Here is an 18,048-nt window from a genome sequence, read left to right on the forward strand (position 1 = left end):
ATGTGACTGTATTTGGAGATAGGGCCATTAGAGGGGTAATTAAGGAAAAATAAAGTTGTACAGATAGATCCTAATCCAATATGACTGGTGCCCTTATAAGAAGAGTAGATTAGGGCATATACATGCATAGAAGGGGAATACCATGTGAACATGAGGAAAGCCATCTACAAGGCAAGGAGAGAGGCCTCAGAAGAAACCAACCCTGATCTTGGACTTCTAGCCTCCAGAGCTGTGAGAATATAAATTTCTGTTGTGTTATGGCAGCCCTAGCAAACTAATTCAGCCACCAAGCAAGATTAAGAATATGGGAAAGAAAGTAGATTGGGGGAAGGGGTTGTGAAAAGAAGAAGAGTTTGATGTGGGACATGTTGAGTTTTGAGATTCCTGAGGTCCATCGAGGTAGAGATATTCAAATGGCTTTGAAATTCAAAAGACAGTGGAGTTATAGATAAAGATTTGGAAATCATTGATATATGGGTGATATTTTAAACTGTGGGAGTGGATGAGATCATCCAAGAAGTGTATATATAGAATGAGAAGATCATCAAAGATAGAACCATAAGGAATATCAACATTAAGGAACAGATTGAGGAAGAGAGCCTAGGAAAGGAAAATAATCAGAGAGAGAGAATGAAGAGAGAAAGAAAACGTATAATTAACCTTTTAAATCTTGTTTCTGATTATAATTAGTTGACTACCTATTGATCTCAGTCCTCAAAGAGCTTTAACATAGTGAAGAAGGCACTACCTTATTCATTCCTGAATCTCCTACACCAAGCACAGTGCCTGCAATAAATATTTGTTAGAGCAGATGGAATTGAAATTAGAACTTCATTCCTTTTGTTTTGTTTGCTTATTTCTGGAGTGTGCAGTGTGTGTTGCCACTGATATTTTAAGTTCATAGTGAAAAATCATTTCAATGTGTCCTAGGCTTGATCCCCTTCCAAACCAACCCCCAGGACAATAGTTTTCATTATAACCTTCTGTCTTTGCCATTCTGGATGGAATTCTGTGCACAGAAGTTATACACATATATGGGTATATCTATGTAACAAATTGCAGCACAGGAGCCCCCTGGGCTCCCTCAGGCTCTGGTATGACATATTTGAGCCATATAAATTCAGCTTCTCCTCTGGCATCTGTTAGCCGACTCACTTGCAACTCCACCTCAGCAGTGGTCTCTTAGTCCTCTCAAAGCAGGGAAAGAGTGCTGTGTGCTGAGACCATGGCAAAGAATCCTCCAGAGAACTGTGAGGACTGTCACATTCTAAATGTAAGTTGATTCACATTTTTTATTCCCTTTTGAGCAGAAGCATGGTTTCACAGATTTATCATATTACAATATGAACATTAAAAAGTGAAATCAAGTGACTTTGAACTATGGCTTGCAATTTTAAGGGCTATTGTGTATTGTTTTATTCTCTCTGTTCTTTGCTTAGGCAGAAGCTTCTAAATCCAAGAAGATATGTAAATCACTTAAGATTTGTGGACTGGTGTTCGGTATCCTCGCCCTAACTCTAATTGTCCTGTTTTGGGGGGGCAAGCACTTCTGGCCTGAGACACCCAAAAAAGTGAGTAAATGCACTTTATTATCCAGTGTTTCTGTTTTGAGTTTGATTGAATTTAATTAGTGCTTGACATGTATATTACTCTGAAAATGAAAGTCATTAAGTTCTTTTTGTGTATATTTTTTGGTGGTATGAAAAACTCAGTCAAGGTTTGCTCTCTCTTTTTTGCCTAATTATTTTGGTAAAGGAAAAATATGTTTTCTGCATTTTGGTTAGTAATGATAAGATGTAGAATTACCCATTCTTTTATAATGCTTTTATAAGGAGTTAAGATTCCTCGCAGAAGCAAACTTTTTACTGTAAGAAAAAATACTTTCCATCTTTCTTTCAATTATCTGGGCAGAAACTGATGGAAAAGTAATTATACTACCACATGAGAAGAAACCACGAGAAATGGCAGCAAAGGATTTTCAGGGATTATGTTTCTGACTTAATGCATCTGCTGTGAGGACAGGCAGCAAACTCCTTTTCAGAAGGAGCAATTCTCATACCTGAATTCATGTTTATTTGTGACTCGAAAAAGAAAACCGAGAAACCTAGAGCTTTTCAGCTTCTCACGAGCCACAGTCGTTGGTGTCCCACTGAAATAGTAATGCTACAAGGTAGAAAAGTGACACCAAGTCATTAATCACAGATATCTCATAATGCTTCTGATACTATGGTTATTTGGTGAAGCTTGGCTGGCCATTGTAGTTGATATTAGTGTACCTTAGTGTTATTGTTACTCCCAGGCTCACACACAGTGGCTACGTTTAGATGTGACCCAAAGAAAATCATAGTCCCTTCATGCCAACAATTTCCATTTGAAAGAGAATTAATAAATGTACAAGCTATAAACTGTGAAGATGGTTTTCTGGCTTTGCCACATTTTTCTCTCTGCATGTGGGATGTTGTTGTTGCTACCATTGTTATTAATTTGTTGTCATGGGATGCTCATTTCTATTTGATAACAGACGTAGGAAGGGAAAGGCAAAAATCCAGGAGGGAGGATAAAATACAAGAAGATAATGGATTGGGATGAACCATTAGGGGCCAAAGGAGTGATAGGAGCAGAGAGGAAAGAATATGCATAAATGAGGAAGGAGAGGCAGGGGGTGAGGAAGTGTAGAAAATAGAAAATCAAGTGGACAAGTGTCCAAAAGAAAACAGAGAAGTAAGGCATAGCCACTTTTGGATTCTTCATCTCTGCTGCCATACCCACTTTCATTTAGTACTAGAGGCTACCTTATCAAGTTTAAGTCAGAGGGAGAATGAATAGCAAACTTTGTTTACTTGCTTTCTTATTTATACCTTGTTCCAGAAAGGATTTCACGTGTCATCCATTGACTATAGTTAGCCCTTTCTCTTATCTCTCTCACTGCTCTCTGCTTCTGAACTGCTTACTGTTCACCTGTCTTTCTAGAGAAGCCACCTATATTCAGACTAGCAAGGTGGGCAAAGCAATTGAGATCAGGAAAGAAACAACAAATGAATAAGAGTGCCAAGATGCATACCAATCCAATTCTGCTATTACTTAGCTAATTCCCAAGGTAACATGCTGTCCCACAAATTGAATCTTGGATCCTCTTGACAATTACAGATGGGTTAGAGGAGAATAAACCCTTTCATCCTCCATGGCCATAATGTTCTTAGCTGGGTGTAGTAGGTAGCTAGCCCTTCTGAGCACCCATACATGTCTGCCTAAACATGGGGCCAGACGGTTTTTCTAGTTTTATTTTAGCCATTGGAATTGCAAATTCTATTTTGAAAAAGTTTATGTGTTTTTCTAAACTTACAATGCTATTTGTCTCGGTGCAACTATAAATGACTAGGTGGGGACCTTGCTTTTATCTAGCAAGGTGCCAAGCTCACTAACAGAGCCCATGGTCGCCTCTGCTTCTGTATTATATCGTCTTTGCTTCTCACTCCAGTTCATTTTTTAATGCATTATAAGGAGCAATCCTGTGATTCCTCAAACCAAATGTAAAACCTAGTCATTGCATGCACAGAAGAGGTGAGGTATGCTACCAAATAAAGTTTATCAAGAACCAAATCTCTCAAGAAGTAATCCGTCTTAGGATGTGATTTTTAGCAAAGGGATTCTCAGAAATGAACAAAATCATTACAAAGTAATCTGGTAAAAGATGATAAATAGGTGTCTCCTGGGGCAAGTTTTTCCACCATGAACAAAGGTTGTTTGTTCTCTGTTCCAATGGGGAGTTACAATTTATTGCCTTTGATATTTAAGTCCCGGCCTTCCCCACAACCCAGGCTGGGTCCATTGCAAACTGAGGAACCAGCTGGACATGTGGATGCTCCACTAAGCCCACTGCCTTTAGTTCCCAGACAAAAAGCCCCAGGGAACATCTGTTGTTTCCAATGGCTAAGGCTGCCAATAAGCCTGCCTCGGAGCTGACTTATGATTGCTGGGAAGTGAAGAGTAGTCAGATTGGTCTTGGAAGAAGATTTGCAGAGGAAAAGGATCCAGGCATCTTGCACAAATTAAAGAGGCTCCCCTAAAGAGTATGGCCTGGCAAGAAACAGCAGTTAGCAGATTAAAACCCAGGCTCTTCTGGACTTTCCTTTACAAGCCTGTGGGACCTGTGGGGACTCTTGGGGCCCTTGGTGGAGAGAACCGGTGATACTGCTGAGCTTATGGATGACAGTGACGTGTTTGGCATCCCGGGACTTTCTCCAAGTTCTTAGCATTTGCTCCTCTAGCCTCCGCCACACATCCTTTTTATTTTGCTTTTTGACATCTGTTTATAATTAAGTGTTTATTTAACATTCCACATCTGGTGTTGACATTTCCATGCCAGTAATTTCCCCCCTCCTCCTTCTATTACCTCCCACCTTGGTGTGGACAAAATATCCAGATTCTTGATCTAAAACAGGGAGTAAGCCGTGATGGACTCCCTCTCCTCACACATCTCAGGCATGAGCACACACACACACGAGAGAGAGAGAGAGAGAGAGAGAGAGAGAGAGAGAGAAAGGGAGAGAGAGAGAGGGAGAGAGGGAGATAGGGAGAGAGAAAGGGATGAAAATAAAATGAAGCAAGGAAGACTAACTTTGGGAGAGCTGTTGCACTCCCTTACAGGCTACAGATCCCCAACCCACAGCCACATATAGAAGCCACTTGAGCTGAATGAAAGCCAGTCCCTCGAGTTCTGTATTCAGCTTTCTCAACCAAGCAGAGGACCGATTCAGTCCCAGAGATTTTGAGAGAGCATGACAAGGCTCCACTTCCAGGCAGTGACTGCCCAGACATCTTTGAAGCAGATTCCCAAGAGAAACATTCTTGCTTAAAGCTCCCTGTATTACACATTGAACCTGAAACAATCAGAAATCAACTCCCCAGCTAATTCATCCAACATAGAGAAAACAAGTCAGAAAAATTCTAGCCTTTAAACCAACAGTTGATAGATGTAACACAGACCTTGTAGCCTATCCCTTCCAATCCTTTGTAGAATGAGGCAGAAGAATAATAAATTAAATTAATGAAATGCTGCCCTTCCTGCCATATATAGGAACCTCCTGGTGACTTTAGGGCTATTTGGTAAGGCTAAGTCCTAAAGCCCACACAGCAATCCACAGATTCCTGGGGATGTCTCCTCAACTTCTGCATACTACCAGGATGAGATGAGAAGGGGTAGGATAGGTGGGCATCCATTTGGCCTCCCCCTCACCTCAACTGCAGATGACCATTAAAAGAGTTTTACTCAAGACTGCAAGCCCTACAGCACTCTAGGCTGAAAATCTTTTGCTCAGAAAAAACACTTTCCTGCTAAGTCTGGATCGGGCTTTCCTGTGCCTATTTCTTTAAGTTGGCCAGAGACCAACTTTCTTCACTCCCCCTCTAGGCACACGGGGGATACAACTTTCTTCCCCGAGTTCCCTGGGCTTTCCTACACAGCAGTTTGATGGGTAAAATGTGGGTCTGGAGAAGCATTTCATCCCCTCAAGGGAAGAGATGGAGATGGAGCTGAAATCTCTTTAGCAGGGGGACTGAGCTTCACCAGATGGTGCCACGTCAGCGTTTTTAAAAAGACTTCACTTTATTTTCCTCTCAAACCATTTCAAGAGCAAAGTCCACCCTTGTGCAGCCACTGTCACGGGCTAGCTCTTGGTCCCGGCTGCCAAGGGGCAGCATGGATTATGCAGAGTAGGACTCCGGCTACTAGGGGCACATTCGTATTCAGTCTCTTCATTCTCCTAAGGCATTTGCTGGGCAACTTACTTGGTACCAGCCAGAAAAAACCTAGGTCTTCAAAGGGAGCTGTCCTTCAGTGGCTGAGCGAGGGATTGGGGCTACTGTGGGGAAAGCGGCCCAGGAAATCAACAGGTAGTAGCAGTCCAACGGTTCAACCTGACAGGTGTTAGCCAAACCTGAACAGAATTGATTCTGTCGAACCACTATATATAAAATAGATAAACAACAAGGACCTACTGTATAGCACAGGGAACCATATTCAATATCTTAGAATAACCTATAAGGGAAAAGAATCTGAAAAAGAATATATATATTATTATATATTTTATATATATGGATAACCGAATCACTTTGCTGTACACCAGAAACTAACACAACATTGTAAATCAACTACATTTCAATTTTTTAAAAAATTGATTTTGTCAACTCTTCAACATTGCATTGGGCAATGGGTGAGAGATAAAGATGGGAACTGAGCCTCCAGAGACACTTGGTGACTTGTCCAAAGTCACACAGCTTGGAAGTGGCAGAGTTGAGGCTAAGGCTAGAACCTGGTCTAGAGAGTCTTTTCACTATTCTTCAGCTGCATTTAAGAACAAGGAGTGGTGAGGGTCGTGGGTAGGAAGAAACTTCCAAGCCAGCTTGAGGATCTAGATCAGGGCTCCCCAACCTCCAGCAGGTACTGGTCCGCATCCTGTTAGGAACCGGGCGGCACAGCAGGAGTTGAGCAGCAGGGCGCCAGCGAAGCTTCCTCTGCTTCTCCCCATCGCCCGAATTACCGCCTGGACCATCCTCCCCCCACCCCCGGTCCGTGGAAAAATTGTCTTCCACGAAACCGGTCCCTGGTGCCAAAAAGGTTGGGGACCGCTGTTCGACATGAAAGAAATGGGGTTTTTTTCTTTTTGAAAAAGAGGAATGTCTGTGCTGCCTATGCCAGTTTTTTTCAGGACTGAGAACTGGTGATTGAAGATGCAGGACTCCAACTTTGCATAAGAAACAATGTGTCTGCTCTGTGTTGGTTAAAGAAATACCCAGAGGCCCTTTAATTCCCACAGGCTAGGTTGGTAATAATATAGTACAATGCATTCCCTTCCTTTCCTTCCAGCCTAACACCTGCTAGCCAGCTATTCTGAGCATGTATTTCACCTTTGGAGAGTGTACCTCATAAACAGACAGTAAGAAATGAAGGTGGAGAGAAGAACAGCTAGATTAATCATAGGCTTCAAAAAACAAAACCTAAGGCAAATGTCCTCAAATCCCTTTCAGGACAAGCTAAAGCTACCTGCCCCGAAACAGAACCATCACACTGAGGTCTGAGGCAGCTTTACTTTTTATAAAAATCTTTCTTTTCTGATCTCAGAGACTGTCACAAATTGAGGCCAGAAAACACAGCAAACTGTGAAAGGAGGATGTTAGGGCTCATTTGCTGCCTGAGTGGAGAATTTAACTGGACTGAGGAAAGAATTCCTGAGCAGGGAAGAGAAGTGAGTTTGTGTTCTCTCCACGTTTTGTCAGTGTGGTCTTCTTACATCCCTCACTCCTTGGGGTTCACCACGTATCTATCTCGTTTCACTTCTGAGTCATATTCCATCCCATTGGTTTCCCTGTCCAACGCCAGTGTTCTGGTCCCTCATAGTTGAGACCAGCCTTATGTGTGGATGGAGTGGGAGCCCATTTGAGTGCTGCTGGAAAGATGCCCTTGCCCTTAATATATCTCTTATTCTTGGTGCCATTGTGCTTAAAAACCACCATTAGTAATTCATTCCTTTGAGTTAAGTATTGCACTCAGTATTTTTTAACAGACAAACACCCATCACTAATACCTTAGTGTGAGATCAGTTGTCAGATTGATTTCTTCTTTGATATAAGGTACCTGAAGCACCATGAGATTCCTAGATGTCTGGACAGGAGACAGAGGAATAGAGGGAGATGGGAAGAGGAGGAAGGGCTAGGAAGGTACAAAGAGGGCAGGATATAAAAAGAACAGAAAAGGGAAGCTAGAAACACCAAAGATTAACTTTCCCTAATGTGCCGGTTTGGTGGAAGTGTACTTCTCACCATACTCTGTCCCTGCTCTGTCCTTCCTGGAATAAAGCTGAGTTGAAGGCAGTCTGAGATGAACTACTGGGAGCCCACTCACACTTCTCTCAGACCGGTCATCCTTCTCTGCTTTAGTTTGCACCTGGAGTGGCCAAAACCATTTATTCCCTCATCTCCAGAAAGACCCTCAGCCCCTGAGCCAGTGAGCTTAGTAGACAGAAAAGTACTTCTGAAGCCAAAGGCATGAGCTCAGTCTTCGTATGGGCCAGTGAAGCTTGCATAGCCATTACCCAGGCAATGTGCTCCACAGGGACCCGGACCAGACAGTATGTCTGGATTTGCTCAAACCCATCCCTAAGCAGTCCAAAGTGGGCCACCGGCATCATCTTCCTAGACAAAGGACAGTCTGTTCCAAAAGGGCACCTTTGATAGTGGAATTCCATCTGAGTGAATATATAGCTCCCTACCCCCCACCCAGATTTTACATATAAATGAAGTCATTCTGATCCCACTACCATTACTAACAAAAAGGCAATATGCTAGTGAATAAATACAATCAGAATGGACCCCTCCTCCCCTACCAAAAAAAAAAAAAAAAACCTCTTTGAAAGAATGCTGAAAATAATCAAGATCTGCTGAGCTTGGCAGTTTCCAATAGTTTTCATCTAGCAAGGTGTCCAAGTGAAGTGCATTGCCAACAGTGCAGGAAAACTCATTCCACAGAAGTACACTGAAATCCTAAATGTCACCAGTATGGTTCCATAGTCTTCTACCAATGATTGAAAATACAGCCTGTATTTTCTCTTTTGCCCAGGTAGGCAGTGTTCCAACATCCCCTAGTCTCTAACCTCATTTTTCCGTGCAATAATCCATCAGTTGTGCTACTGATGAAACAAACACCCCACCCCACCCCCAATGACTAGGGCTGTCGACATTTGTCTCAACAATGGATAGTATTTCTAAAGAAATTCCCCCCTGTTGGGAGATCTGACAAGGCTGGATCTGAAGTAGATGCCTCTCTCCTCTACTTAGGTCAGGCCCACTGAGAGCTCAATTTGTTGCCATAGGTAGAAGTTTCTCAAGCTGGCTGCAGAGCTGGAACTGAGGACAAATTTATAACTAGAAGCAAATAACAAGTCTAAAGAAATTTTCTACCTGTCACAAAGCAGGCCAGACTTGCTGTGTTAACTCTGCAGTTGCTGGAAAGTTCTAAATACTGTTTTCCTTCCCCTTTTAAAATATGGTCTCTTAAAAGACCTTGCCAATGCTCAAAATCTCTCTTTAGGAAGATGAGACTTTGCCCTTGGTGGGGAAAAGGTATTCAATATATACTTCAGCTCTGACCATGTCCAAGGCACTGTAGGGCAGCAAAGAAGTAAATGACATTGTCTCTTGTTTTCCTATTCAGCGACTACATCAACTTTTCACACTTGAAGTAATATTGCTTCTACAAACCCTTCCCATTTGTTTTTCTACTTGAGGTGGGGAAAATTTGACCAGGTTATACTAACATTCAGTCACAGATACCGGCAGACATTAAAAAACAACCCAACCCAGCACAAGCAATACAAGACTGCCACTGGAAATAGTATCATTAGAAAGCAACAATGGCTCTGTAGATGACTTGCTTTTTCAGGCTTTTAGTTTACCAAATGTTTTTCATAAGGAAAAATGAGAATGAAGAAACTCGATAGCCAAAGGCCTCCTAACAACAGGGATAAGATAGACTTCCACATGGCACCATCAGGTCTGGCCTGGTTTGTGACAGGTAACAAATTCCTTTAGGTTACTTATTTGCTTCTAGCTATAAACATGTCCTCGGTTATAAGTAATGGGCTTATTAATAGACTGGGATACTCTATGGGACTGGTCCTTTTGGTCCTTAGAAAAATTGTCTCCTTTAGAGGGTAGGAGAGAGTCTGGGGTTTTGTTTCAACTACTCAGGAGCAACCTGATATGCAGCTTTGCCAAGGCGATCTTCTTGAGAGACTCCATATTACATAGTGCATATTACAATTCACAGCTGTTGAATTCTATATGCAGGAGAATCTGGAGAACTTGAAGTCAGCTGAATCGGGTTTGGAAAATAAAAATCAGGAATCAACTGAATGAATTTGGTTAGCCCATAACAGAAAAGGTTAGGGGAAGGCAGTAAATGTTTCCTGGAGCTTAAAGGACAAAAGGAAGCAATTGAGGTCAGGGTAAGACGATTATCTAATATTCACCAAAGAGAATGGTCTTCAGGGTCTTCAGAGTCTTCAGAGTCTAAAAAGTACAGATCCAAGACTGTTGAGACAATATTAAATCCCTGGATGGATAAGATAAAGAGCAAGGCCTAAACATTCTAAATCTGCTCAAATCTCTTTCTCAGCCCTAGTGAATTTCACAGGGAGTAAGTGGGTGACTACTGAGTACTTAGAAAGGGAAGTGGTAGTTTAAAGAAGCAGTATAGGTTTTTGGTGATTCCTCTGCTTACCACAAGTGGAAAACACCTTACAGGCTGCTTTGCAAAATATCATTTGCTATTTAGTCAAGGCTGCCAAGAAAACTGTTGGAATTCTTAGTAATTAGTTCAGCAACTTGGCTTGAATACAAAATACTGGCTCTGAAGGGATCCCCATATCAGCTCCAGTGCCAAAAAACACCTCACTTTAATCTCGAGTCTCAGAGAATTCCCAACGGCAAGCTGCTGAGATGACACCTCTCTACAAAGGCTCCGGAAAAAGAAGGTGCCCCAGATATTACCCAATTAAAGTGTCTTATGAAGGGACATGCTGAGTATCTTAGAGCTTGTTTTCCTCTGTTCTCCCAGACATATGACATGGAGCACACTTTCTACAGCAACGGAGAGAAGAAGAAGATTTACATGGAAATTGATCCCGTGACCAGAACTGAAATATTCAGAAGTGGAAATGGCACTGATGAAACATTGGAAGTACATGACTTTAAAAATGTAAGTTGGATATTTTCCCCCTAAAGCTTCCCACTTAAAATATTAGAACATTTGAGTCAAGTTAAAAATAGCCTGTAGCCTCCATTTAATTTATAAGACAAAGCTTTCCCTTTGAATTCAAATTTTGCCAGCCTAGGGCCCTGACAAACCATGAAACTCATTAATTGTGGCTATTTCAGGAAGTTTTGTTATTTTTTGTCTGTTTTATAGGGATACACTGGCATTTACTTTGTAGGTCTTCAAAAATGCTTCATCAAAACTCAGATTAAAGTGATTCCTGAATTTTCTGAACCAGAGGAAGAAATAGATGAGGTATGTAAGAAAAATAATAGTAATAGTAAAAGCCATAATTTATTGGGGGCTAACTCTGTGTCAGACATTGTACTAAATGCTTTACCCTCATTTGATTCTCACAACAACCCTATAGATAGGTACTATTATCATCCTCATTTTTAGATGCAGACCAAAAAGTGACTTGTCCAAGGTTACACAGCTAGCGCAGTGCAGATTGGGATCTTGAACTCAGGCCTTTCAACAAACCTAAAGTTCATGCTTTTAAGTCCAACGCTGTACTTTTATACCCGGGTAACCATTATGTACATTTGCTTCCAAACCAAAGATTTCTGGTAAGAGGGGTGAGCCGGAGGAGCAAAACCAATCCTGCCAAAGATAAAGTCCTGAATAAAAGCCCCAAGGCCACCTGGATCCTTGCCACTTTTGTCACACAGTGACATTCACCTATTCTAAAGATTTTAGTTCAACACTACTATATATAAAATAGATGACCAACAAGGACCTACTGTATAGCACAGGGAACTCTACTCAATATCTTGTAATAACCTATAGGGAAAAAGAATCTGAAAAAGAATATATATATACATGTATATATATAAAATATAACTGAATCACTTTGCTGTATACCTGAAACTAACACAACATTGTAAATCAACTATACTTCAATCAAAAATTAAAAATTAAATAAAAGGAGATTTCAGTTCACTCACCTTACCATTTTATGCTGGGCTGCTAATGGAATAATCCACCTTTAACATATCACTAGGAAAGACAAAAGTAAAGAAGGTGAGAACTACAGTATAATACAAATTCTCTGAAAGCACACTCCCAGGCCATGGTGAGGTAACCTAGGGCAGTGGTCCGCAACATTTTTGGCACCAGGGACCGGTTTCGTGGAAGACAATGTTTTCCATGGCCCGGGGACAGGGGATGGTTCAGGCGGTAATGCGAGCGATGGATGAAGCTTTGCTCTCTCGCCTGCCACTCACCTCCTCCTGTGCAGCCGGGTTCCTAACAGGCCCGGGGGTTGGGGACCCCTGACCTAGGGCACCAGTGCAATTGCTGAATGGCCGCTATAGGCCTAGTGGGAGATAGAGGATTATTGCCTAAAATACAGCCATTGGTAAGGCCCAGGAGACTTAATTTTTCCCTGATATCCTGACTGTAATTATGGTATGCTGCTATCTATGACAGCATACCTCCACTGTAGTCAGAAGAAACAAATACTGGGTTGGGTTGGTTTGTTTTAGTGTTTAACTGGCAAATCTAAACTGAGATTATGCCAAAGGCACAGTGGCCACTCTACATACTGTAAGTACCTCTTTAATTTTCTTCTGTCTCTCCCAGGTTCTTTTTCACTTTTCTCCTGCCCAACTCTCTCCATGTTAATTCTCATCTACTCATTTATTTTTTCCTTTTACTTTTCTTATTTTGGGGGGTGAGGTGATGTGCGGATCACTTTTTTCTTTCCATTACCCAAGTCTCAGGGTTGTCACTGGCTCCCACAGACATGATATTAGTCTCCTCATGTCCAGAGAAGTTACAGACCCTGGTTCCTAGAATTTCTAAGAAAAAGAAGATTTCCCCCAAAGACGATGCTCTGCTCCCAAGGTCTATGGCAAGTGAAAAGTTTTGGAGATTTTTTTCTTTTAAATAAGCCTAATTTGGATGCATCTGAGGAACAGAACAACTTCCAGGATATTAGGGATTACTACAGGGGGCAAAAGTAAGATGAAAGGAGAATCAAGAAGATAAAAAGCTATTATATCCAATATCATATGCTGCTTTTTACAGAAAATAATGTAAGCATTTGAGTAGGGCCAGCCAGCAATGACTTCCCGAACTGACACAACAAGATTTATTTTTCTGCAAAAGTTAAAGGCTGGGACTTCTGTGGCAGTCCAGTGGTTAAGACTCCGTGCTTCCACTGCAGGAGGGCTAAGATCCCACATGCGGCATGGCAAAAAAAAAAAAAAAGTTAAAGGCAAAGGCCCATACTGTCTCATTTTGGCCCTAATTTATTCTTCAGTTAATATTGTCAGATTGTCTAAATAACACAAGTATTCATCTCATGATAGTGAAATTGCTTTATCTTCAAGAAAATCCTATTTTTTTTTGTTCAGGCTACAGATTTTTTTATGAGACAAATTTGTGGTCCTGAATGACAAAAACCCTCTTACTCTGCACTTCCCTCACCACTGTATCCATACTTTGTACATGTTAAACATGCAGAGCAGGTATATAAACAGCCCTGATTTTGCTAACAAAGCTAGTCAACGTACCAACCTCATTTTATACAGTCCCTTTCAATGCATCCCAAGTCTTTACAGACTCAAGGGCAAAGGAGCTAAGATGAGTTTTAAGTGACTAGGAGAAAAAATTACAAAGCCATATTTCAAAGAATAAAAACACTGAAATCATAAAGCTAGAAAAAAACAAAGGAGAAAAGGAAAAGCCTTATTAAGAGTAGGGGAAAAAATGTCAAAGCCCAGGAGACAAATGATTAAGAGCTAGGTATACAAGACAACTACTTCCAACACTAGAAACAGAAGAGAAGGGGGCATTCTTGACAATATAAGAGAGGCTACCTAAACAAAAAACATTCTGTGAGACAAATTCTAAGTATCTAGAATGAAAGGAGTAAAATAGTAGCAAGGCCAGTGAAGTCACAAGTTAGACCTGACTTTGAAACAAAGTATCTTTGGTACTACAACTATACCATTAACACACAATCTTGTGAAACCAAAATATTAGGTTCTGTTGCTACTTAAGTGATTTCACCAATTTGGATTACAGGAGTGTTTTTCAGCTTGAGATCAAATTCGGCTTGCAATCCTAGTCGTAAACCTAAAACAAGGCAGGCACTCACAACATCCATTTAAAAGAAAGAAAACAAATGTAAATCACTCAGGGTTCCAGAAGCCCAAATTAAAACATACATGGCCCAGTGGGAGGCCCAGAAAATGATAGAAAGCCTTCCTGACTTTAAGAGAAATGGTAGCAGAGAAGGCTCCTGTTTCAGTGAGCAGCCCTACTGTTAGGCGGGAGAGGGAGGGACCAGTTGTTAACTCTCCCAAGGGCATCTACTACACTGGGAGTTCTGGGACTGGAATTATTATTCAGACTCGAAATATGGTATTTTCCAGGATCCCATAATGTCTCACTCATCTTATTAATTTCTCTGCCTATCCCCACCCTGAACTACTTTCTTCTCTCAGAATGAAGAAATTACCACAACTTTCTTTGAACAGTCAGTGATTTGGGTCCCAGCAGAAAAGCCTATTGAAAACCGAGACTTTCTTAAAAATTCCAAAATTCTGGAGATTTGTGATAATGTGACCATGTATTGGATCAATCCCACTCTAATAGCAGGTATGGCCTCCTTCTCCTCCTCCTCCTCTGTTTTCCAAAGTCAGTAACAGGTTAATGTTCCCAGCATTCAGAGACTACACTTCTAGGAAAACAAATGATCAGCTTATATCTTCTTACATGAAACTGTATATGCTGACTGCCAGTGAGGAGGGAATTTTTCACAGCCAAGTTATAAATCAGATAAGTTAATGCTGACAGGCTTTTAAATATCCCAGCAAAGGTAACGCCACCCTAATGTGAGTAGTGATGGTGAAAAGCTAATCTGTCTCTCTTTGCACATCTATATTCATTGCAGTCGGGCTACCAGACTATGGCTCAAACCACTGTGTGCCCAACCCAAGAACAGAGGAGAGAAGAGCCAAAACAATGCTCTGTTGTCTCAAGAAGGATTTTCTGTATCAAATGGTGGCATCCTCCTCGGATGATAGGACAGTCACTGCAATACAAATTTCTTTGTGGCTATTTTAGGAATCAGTATAAAAGTAATTGGGTGCTAAAGGTCCAGAGTAAAAGACTCCAGCTCTCAACTTCCAGTCAGCCCATAGAGAGGGCAAAGTCCCTGGACATCTTATTCTGCCCAGCTAGTATAGAATTTGGCCTCCCTCATTCTGGACAGCATAGATTATTACATTTCCCAAGAGAGAATGCTCTAACCAATGCAGGCATCTATTGGTACTCTTTGGCCTTAAAAAAAAGGCAACTAGGGACTTCACTGGTGGTGCAGTGGTTAAGAACCCGCCTGACAATGCAGGGGACACGGGTTCAATCCCTGGTCCGGGAAGATCCCACATGCTGCGGAGCAACTAAGCCTGCGAGCCACAACTACTGAGTCCGAGTGCTGCAACTACTGAAGCCCACGTGCCTAGAGCCCGTGCTCCTCAACAAGAGAAGCCACCACAATGAGAAGCCCCCGCACCGCAATGAAGAATAGCCCCCGCTCCCCACAACTAGAGAAAGCCCACTCGCAGCAACAAAGACCCAACCAGCAAAAAAAAAGCAACTAAGTGCAATTACTACAACTTCTGCTTCAACATTCTTCTCCTAAAGGACGTTAGTGGAAATCATGATGAAATCTGAATAAAGTCTGTAGTTTAGTTAATTGTATTGTACCAGTGCTAATTTCTTAGTTTTTGATCATTGTACCGTGGTTATGTAAGATGCTAACATTAGGGGAAATTGGGTGAAAGGTATACAGAAACTCTGTACTATCTTTGCAACTCTTCTGTAAATCTAAGATAATTTCTAAATACCAAGTTTAAAATTTCAGAAAAGAGAAGGGATGAGGAAGGAGAACAGAGGGCACTGAATCAAATCAGGCAACCAGGGCTTCCCTGGTGGTGCGGTGGTTGAGGGTCTGCCTGCCGGTGCAGGGGACACGGGTTTGAGCCCTGGTCTGGGAGGGTCCCACATGCCGCGGAGCGACTGGGCCCGTGAGCCACAATTACTGAGCCTGCGCGTCTGGAGCCTGTGCTCCCCAACAAGGGAGGCCGCGACAGTGAGGGGCCTGCGCGCCGCGATGAAGAGTGGTCCCCGCTTGCCGCAGCTGGAGAAAGCCCTCACACAGAAACGAAGACCCAGCACAGCCATAAATAAAAAATAAATAAATTAATTAATTAATTAAAAAAAAATCAGGCAACCAAAAAAATATTTACTGAGCACCTGCTGTGAATAAAATCATTGTAGGAGACACCAAAGTCCCCTGCCCTCAGTTTTTAATTTAATAAGCTAATAAGGCAAAGCAGTAAGTGATGCCAAAAGAGCAAAGAAGTCTATGTACATGGGAATGGTCAAATTTCTTTTGGAAGATCTCCGTAAGATATCAGCTGCAGGAGCTTGGAAAAGTGGTTCATTCATGCCTAAATGATGGCAGTGAGAAGACACTATGAAAATCTCTATCCCCAAATGCTAGTTCCCCAAGCAAAGCAGTTGTATCACAACTTTGTGTTTATTACCTTAGTTTCAGAGTTGCAAGACTTTGAGGAGGATGGTGAAGACCTTCACTTTCCTACCAATGAAAAAAAAGGCATTGAACAAAATGAGCAGTGGGTGGTCCCTCAAGTGAAGGTGGAGAAGACCCGTCACGCCAGACAAGCAGCAAGCGAGGAAGAACTCCCAATCAATGACTATGTGAGTTCTGTTCACGTTTTTCTTGTTAGAGGAAAAACAAAGAGCCCTCACAAAACTCACTACCCCTCAGATCAAAGTCACTGAAAGGATAATGGTCATTGTTTTAAGGAAAAAGTATTTAAGAAGCTTGGAATCCCTAGAAGACTCGTTCAAAATTAATCTTGTCAATATCCTGTAATATACAATAATGGAAAGGAATATGAAAAAGAATATATGTATAACTGAATCACTTTGCTGTACAGCAAAAATTAACACAACATTGTAAATCAACTATACCTCAATAAAGTTGTTCTAAAATTTTTTTAATTAAAAAAATAAAATCAGTCTTGATCTAATCCATTGATGTATCTCCAAGATCAGGCTCAGGAACTTAATTGCTCACCAGTCCCCAGCTCCTATAGTCTTATACTCCTCCCCTGCTTGGTAGACCTCTTCCTAGTGAACCTGCCCCCTCCAACACTGGCTTCTTCTTCTTTCAGACTGAAAATGGAATAGAATTCGACCCCATGCTGGATGAGAGAGGTTATTGTTGTATTTACTGCCGTCGAGGCAACCGCTACTGCCGCCGCGTCTGTGAACCTTTACTAGGTTACTACCCGTATCCATACTGCTACCAAGGAGGGCGGGTTATCTGTCGTGTCATCATGCCTTGCAACTGGTGGGTGGCCCGCATGCTGGGGAGGGTTTAGTAGCAAGTCTGAGCTCGAGTGCTTAAACTTCTGGCAGCCAACATATAATAAATGCATGCTATTTGATGAATTCCTGCCTATGAGGCTTTTGGCTCCTGGTAGCCAGTACTCCGGAATTACTTGTAGGTAATTCTTCTCTTCATGTTCTAATAAACTTCTACATCATCATCAATGGCCTGATTGCTGCTGAACACACTGGGTAAGTGTTTGTTAAGAATATTCCCTGCAACTGAAATGGAGCAGATCCGTCTCACGTGGAAGACAACAATGAAAACTTGCATTTCATCAGGTTTAGGGAGTAGGAAAGGGCAAAGCATAAGGATTCTCAAATACTGTATTTTACTAGGCTGTATTGAGAAAGTGGAAATAGGGGCCGATGATAAAATGACCCCATAACTGATGCATAAATAAATGTGTCCTTTTGTGCATACCCCAGTGTTTAATTATCTGAGAGACATATTGTGGACTTGCTTAAGCATCTCTTAAGCCACTGGACAGGCAGTGAGTCACAGCAGGCCAACACTAAAGTATTCTAAGTGCTCAGACTCAGCAAAGGAGAAAGCTAACCTAGCAAAAAGGGTCCCAGGCTCTCCTCCTGTGAACAAGAACTCAACTTTGGACAAATTCAATACTTCATAAACTTCAGGTATGACTTCTCTTTTAGATCAGTGTCTGGTTACATAACTTTCCAGGGCAATAACCTGCAAAATGGGGACCCATAAATATCATTCACAGAAACAGGCATTATAGGACATTACTGAAGTGAGGAGTCAAACGGGATTTTGTTTTTCCTCCAAAACCACAAGAAACTAG

The 18,048-nt window shown here is 41.7% G+C and overlaps 1 protein-coding gene across 1 annotated transcript; it reads left to right on the forward strand.

The window, feature by feature from the left end:
* Positions 1 to 1,145: 1,145 nt before the first annotated feature.
* Positions 1,146 to 17,288, forward strand: TNMD (tenomodulin). Its single transcript, XM_059910816.1, has 7 exons — positions 1,146 to 1,273; positions 1,440 to 1,571; positions 10,613 to 10,753; positions 10,964 to 11,065; positions 14,266 to 14,419; positions 16,377 to 16,546; positions 17,026 to 17,288. Exons 1-7 carry the CDS (start codon positions 1,226 to 1,228, stop codon positions 17,233 to 17,235), a joined length of 957 nt encoding a protein of 318 aa, XP_059766799.1. The 5' UTR covers positions 1,146 to 1,225; the 3' UTR covers positions 17,236 to 17,288.
* Positions 17,289 to 18,048: the final 760 nt, after the last annotated feature.

The sequence above is a fragment of the Balaenoptera ricei genome, chromosome X (genome assembly GCF_028023285.1).
Source record: "Balaenoptera ricei isolate mBalRic1 chromosome X, mBalRic1.hap2, whole genome shotgun sequence".
Lineage (NCBI taxonomy): Eukaryota > Metazoa > Chordata > Mammalia > Artiodactyla > Balaenopteridae > Balaenoptera > Balaenoptera ricei.